The following is a 5,513-nucleotide window of genomic DNA, read 5'->3' on the forward strand; positions in this document are numbered from 1 at the left end:
ACCAGAGTGCAGGAGGAGGGCCAGGCCCAGCAGGTGACAGCGGGACCCCCAGGCTATCTTGCGCCCAGGTGTGCACACATGGGATCTGGAAGCAGAGGGGGAGACGGCCAGCGATGGGGGAGGGAGGGGCCACCCAGGGGCCGGGTCCCCATCGATCTCATGGCTGCGCCTCTCATTTTCCCGCTTTCCTGATGCAGCCCCCAAAAGCGAAAGGAGGGCGGCGTGTGCGGGGGAGGGGACCCCACCCAGCCGCGGGCGGCAGCTGCCCCGCCCCCCTGGTCAGCGACCCCACCACGGAGGCACCTGGGCAGCCGAGGCCGCTCTTCATGCACTTTAATGACACGGCAGGAGGGGCTTGGGGCTCCGGGCAGGGGAGGGCCCAAGGGGGCGGGGGGGGGGGGGGCTCGGGGCAGGGTGCTGGCTGGGGCAGGGCCGGGAAGGGTGGGGGGCAGCGGCGCTGATGGGGACCCCGACCGAGGCCCCTCAGGGCTCCTCCGGGACGTAGCGGTGGATCCAGTCCAGGTAGTGGGTGACGCGGGTGTAGACGCCGGGCCGCTTGTCCTGGGCGCAGCCCTCGCCCCAGCTGACCACGCCCGCCTGCAGCCACGTGCCGTTCACCTTGCAGGCCAGGGGGCCCCCGGAGTCGCCCTGCGGGAGGCAGGGTCAGCGGGGCCCGGCGGGGCAGGGTCGGCGCGTGGGAGGGGGGCGGGGGGGGGGGCACCTGGCAGGAGTCGCGGCCCGCGCGGCCGGCGCACATCATGTCGTCGCGCACGATGCGGACGCTGTCCCCCGTGGAGGTGTCGCTGTGGTACTGGGCGTCACAGTCGCCGTTGTCCACGACGGGCACCTTCACCTGCCGCAGCGGGTAGGGCGGGGGCAGGGGCTCTGCGGGGACGAGCGGGGCGCTGGGGCGGGAGGGCCGAGCCGCCGCCCCCGCCCCTCTCCGCGGCCCCCGGGCCGTGCTTCACCCAGCACCTCCCTCCGGAGCCGCGCCCCGCCCCGCCCGCCCCGCATCCCACGCCCGCCCCGCATCCCACGCCCGCTCGGCGCCCTCCGCCCTCCGCCTCACGTCCGCACTGAGCCAGCCCCGCGCCCGCGCACTCGCGCCACGACCCCCGCTCCGCACCTCGCGCCCTCGGCCCACTCACCGCGCCCGACCAGCGCTTCCCCCCGCACCCCGCGCCGCGCCCCGCACCTCCGCCCGTTGCCCTCTCCTCCGCGCCCCTCGCCCCTCGCCCCGCGCCCCGCGCCTCATCCAGCACCGCGCCCAACCCGCACCTCGCCCTCACCATCGTCGCCCACGTCGCCCCAGCCGGTCAGCCAGCACGGCGTCCCCGCGGGGAAGGCCTGGGCGGCGGGGGGCAGGCGCAGCGGCTGCACGCGGCCGGACAAGTTCACGGGCGACCGCAGCCCCAGCAGCGCGATGTCCGCGCCCTCCTGCGCCGAGTAGTAGCCGGGGTGCGGGAGCACGCGGCCCACGGGCAGCAGCCGGTCCCCGTAGTACAGGTGCTGCTCGCGCAGCTGCACGCGGAAGGCGTCGGGGCTGACGCGTTCCCTGGGGAGGGGCCCACGGGCTCGGGCCAGTCAGTCCCCGACCTCCCTTCTCCAGCGCCCCCAGACCCCCGGCTTTGAAAGGCCCCCCAATCCCCTGAACCCTCTGGTCTAGCCCCTGCAAGCACCCCCCCCGAACTCCCCCTTCACATCCCTGGACCCCACCCCAGGCCCTGGACACCCCCCAGCCTCTCGTAAACCCGCCTCCGGCCTCTCGGACCCCCCAGGTTCCTGGACTCACCCGCCAGCCCCTGATCCTCCAGCCTCCGAGCACCCCCCGCTCCTGGAAACCCCACCCGCAGCGCCCTGGACCCCGGGGGGAGCCGCGCCCCGCCCCCGCGCCTCACCGTCCGACGCAGTGGGCGGCGGTCAGCACCCACTGGGGGTGGATGAGGGAGCCCCCGCAGATGTGCTTCCAGAAGGCCGCGTGGAGGCGCAGGCTCACCTGCCAGGGCCACTTGCTCTTGGAGGCCTCCTGCCCCCCCACGATGGCCCCGCGCTCCAGGGCCTGGTGGGGGGCTGGGAGGGCGCGGCATAAGAGGCGGCACAGCTGGCCCCTGGCTCAGTGCCCCCCACCTGGGGTTCTGTGGGGCTCTGTGGGGCTTCTCTAAGCCCACCCACCTCCACCGTGGGGCTGGGGGGAGGCAGGGCGGGGGGGGGGCAGACTCACCAGGGGCCGCGTGGACCCCGCTGGCCAGGAGGGGCAGCGCCAGCAGCAGCAGGGGCAGCATCTGGACGGAGCAAGGAGGGGGCAGCCTGAACGCCGCGGGCGGGGCCAGGCCCAGGGGTCAGGGGCCCAGGGACCCGGTCAGCCTCGGGGGTCTCGGGTCTGGGCGGGGGTCTGAGGCTCAGAGCTGGGGCCTCACCCTGTCCACTGACTGCTGTCTGCCCAGCATGCTGCCCTCTCCCCATTTATCCTTCCAGACCTGGGTGGGGCTGGGGGAGGGGCTCCTGCTCCTCCAATCCAGAGGGGAGGAAGTGGGTGGTCCAGACGCGGGAGCCCTGGCAAGGCTGCCCACCTCCAGTCACCACCTCGGGGCACAGAGGTCCCAGGGTGGGCCCCGCAAGTGGAGCTCCCCCCCCACCCAGGCCCAGGCAGGGCTGAGATCCCGAAAGGGGCCAGGCTGTGTGGGGGGCTGGGTTCCCCCTTGGGTGTTTGGGTGACCCTCTCTCAGCAGCTGGCTGGTTCCCTGCACCAGGATGCATCCCCCGGCACCCCTCTGCAGAGCTCACCTCTTCCCACATGCAAATCAGAGCTCGCGCGAGGCCTTCAGGCACGGCTGCACCCAGGGGCTGCTTGCTCCCCAGGCACTGTGGTGAGCGAGTCTCTCTCCTGCTGCTCTCACCCCAACGCACGTCCCCAGGGGGACACGGAGTGGGGGAATCAGTGCCCGTGGGCCTCCGAGGAGCAGGGCTGCTCTGTGGGGTGGGCACATGCAGGGCGACCCCTGCCACGCCTTCTGGATCCTTGGGTTCCTTGACTCGCAGGACACTGCCTCCCTCAGCCCTCCCCACCTTAGCAGAGGGAGGGGCTCCTTGTCAGATGAGGAAACAGTCTGGGGGAGCTGGAGCCAAGTCCCCACAGCCGGAAGCAGCCCCCTTCTCCCGGCCCTGCGGTGAGGCGGGGACGTCCGCTCCGGGGTTATCTCGGCATCTCGCTGAGCGGGGCCCTGCCTCGTGACCTGGTGGCCTGTGGCTCCATCGCAGAGGACAGGCAGGGGTGAAGGGGGAGAGCAGAAGAGACCAGTGCCAGCCCCCCGGGATCCCAGGCCCAGCCGCCTCATTTGGGGCTCCTCTGGACAGCAGGCCGGACCCCTGTGGTGCTGGGGTGCAGGGTGGGGGGATCCCCAAGTCCTGGAGGCCTTTGAACTGGGATGGATGGGGTACCCCCAATTCCCACCTGTGGAGACCGAAGATTGTAGGGGATGGGACCCCTCCTGGTCAGAGGGCTCCCCGCCCACTCTGCATCGGCCTTCCAGGCCAGGGGTCCCTCAGGTGGGGGCCTCAGGGGGAGGAGGGGCAGCTGCAGGTGCGGGCGTATCCCGGCCCCTGGGGGATGGGCTCGGGTCAAAGGTTAAGGGCCCGGCAGGGGCTGCTCTGGGGCCAGTGGAAGGACACCGGCCAGAGCCCTGGGAAGTGGCGTCCTGGGGATGGCCCCGGGTCTCCGCCCCTGTGCCTCAGTTTCCCCACTTCTAGGGGGGTGGTTGCCCTAGAGGGTCTCAGAGGACCTGCCTGCCCTGCACATGGTGAGGAGCTGGGGAGTAGCTGGGGGTCTGGCAGGACAGTCCCTGCCCCACGGGCCCCCGTCGAACTCAGCGTCAGGCCTGGCGTAGGCACAGGTGGTGGGAGGTGCCTGCGGGGTGGGGCTGTGGGTGTGGTGCCCGTCTAATCCCTGCGGGCCCACGGGTGGGTGTGGCACTCGGGACTCCTGGGGCCTGGGCTTCAGGGTGGCACTTCCACTCTCAGCAGGTGCCCCCTCCCCAGAAACCTGAAGCCTGCAGGGAGCCTGGAGGGCCTCCTGGAGGAGGCGGCACTGGCCCCACCCTGCTCCTTGGGGGTTGTGGCTGGGGTGCCTGGGTCCCCTTGGCCCTGCCGCGGTCTCCCCAAGGGTCCCTGAGTCGGTCGCTGTCCTGGGAGCAGAGTCCATAGGACGGGGGGAGGGAGGGATGGAAGAAGTCCTGGGGGGCTCCGGGCCTCAGCGCCCCCTCCTCCCCCCCCCCACTGGCCCCGCAGCGCCTCCTGAGGACCCGCCCTGGATGAGGCGCCGCACCCCGTGCTCGGCACAGCCGGCACAACCTCGTGCTGCGGGAGGGGCCGCAGAGGCGGGGCTGGGGGACAAGCGGGGACCGCGGGGAGGGGGCGCGGGCGGGGCCGGCCTGGGGCTGCGCGGGCGGGCAGCTGGGCGCCTGTTCCCCGCAGTGACCCGCACACTGCCGAGGGCCGTGCTCGAGGCCTCCCCGGGAAAGCCGCGGCGTCCCCACGGCGGCTCAGCCCTTCCTTTCCCGGACCCCTTGGCCAGGGGCCCCCGCGGCCCCCGCGAGCCACGCCCACTGCGGGTTACTTAGCAGACCCCGGCCCGCACCTGCAGCCCACAGGGAGAGTGTTCCTTGAATTTCAACCCAGCTCCTGCCCCCTGTTAAGAGCCCGCGCTGAAGCCCCCGCCTCCTCCTCCGCCCGCCCCGCCCCCTCCTCCGCCCGCGCCCCCCCCCGAACCCCCCCACCCTTTGCCCCGATCGCTCCCTGCGCCCTGTTCTCTACCCGCTGCCTCTGCGCCCTGGCAGGAGGGGGGATTCCGCAGGGGCAGGGGGCAAAGGAGCGTACGGGGACCCCGGCGCGCGGGGCGGGGGGGACACGCTGTCTCCCCCGGGGGAGGAGACCCCCTGGCCTGAGGCCAAACCCAGGGAGCCGGGAGCGAGGGGCAGGGGCGTGTCCGCACGAGCTCCCCCCCAGCTCGCCCCCGGGTGCGTGAGGCGCAGAACTGAGGGCGCCCCACGGCCCCTGGCCAGACCGAGGGTGGTGGGAGGAGCCATCAGGGCGCCCGCGGCAGCGTGTCAGGGTGTGTGCGTGTGAACATGTGAGTGTGCACATGTGAACATCTGAGTATGTGCATGTGAGGTGGGAGTGTGTGCGTGTGGCATGTGAGTGTGCACACGTGAGCGTGAGCATGTGCATGTGAGTGTGCACACGTGAGCATGAGCGTGTGAGCATGTGAGTGTGCACGCGTGAGCATCAGCGTGTGTGCGTGTGAACATGTGAGTGTGCACGCGTGAGCATGTGCGTGTGAGTGTGCGTACGTGAGCATGAGCGTGTGAGCATGTGAGTGTGCACGCGTGAGCATCAGCGTGTGTGCGTGTGAACATGTGAGTGTGCACGCGTGAGCATGTGCGTGTGAGTGTGCACACGTGAGCATGAGCGTGTGAACATGTGAGTGTGCACGCGTGAGCATGAGCGTGTGCGTGTGT

At 72.0% G+C, this 5,513-nt stretch overlaps 1 protein-coding gene across 1 annotated transcript; it reads right to left on the reverse strand.

The window, feature by feature from the left end:
• Nucleotides 1-318: 318 nt before the first annotated feature.
• On the reverse strand, nucleotides 319-3,009 carry LOC131275432 (tryptase alpha/beta-1-like). Its single transcript, XM_058285559.2, has 6 exons — nucleotides 2,785-3,009; nucleotides 2,222-2,282; nucleotides 1,899-2,070; nucleotides 1,290-1,555; nucleotides 722-885; nucleotides 319-648 (listed from the first exon to the last, which is right to left on the reverse strand). Exons 1-6 carry the CDS (start codon nucleotides 2,794-2,796, stop codon nucleotides 484-486), a joined length of 840 nt encoding a protein of 279 aa, XP_058141542.1. The 5' UTR covers nucleotides 2,797-3,009; the 3' UTR covers nucleotides 319-483.
• Nucleotides 3,010-5,513: the final 2,504 nt, after the last annotated feature.

The sequence above is a fragment of the Dasypus novemcinctus genome, chromosome 23 (assembly GCF_030445035.2).
Source record: "Dasypus novemcinctus isolate mDasNov1 chromosome 23, mDasNov1.1.hap2, whole genome shotgun sequence".
Lineage (NCBI taxonomy): Eukaryota > Metazoa > Chordata > Mammalia > Cingulata > Dasypodidae > Dasypus > Dasypus novemcinctus.

What these genes read in the sequence shown, in the direction of transcription:
- LOC131275432 (XM_058285559.2), bottom strand. An exon ending in GCCGCCCACTGCGTCGGACG is followed by an intron (nt 1,556 to 1,898) that starts GTGAGGCGCGGG and finishes GCCCCTCCCCAG; the next exon opens with GGAACGCGTCAGCCCCGACG. An exon ending in CGGGCCGCGACTCCTGCCAG is followed by an intron (nt 649 to 721) that starts GTGCCCCCCCCC and finishes TGCCTCCCGCAG; the next exon opens with GGCGACTCCGGGGGCCCCCT.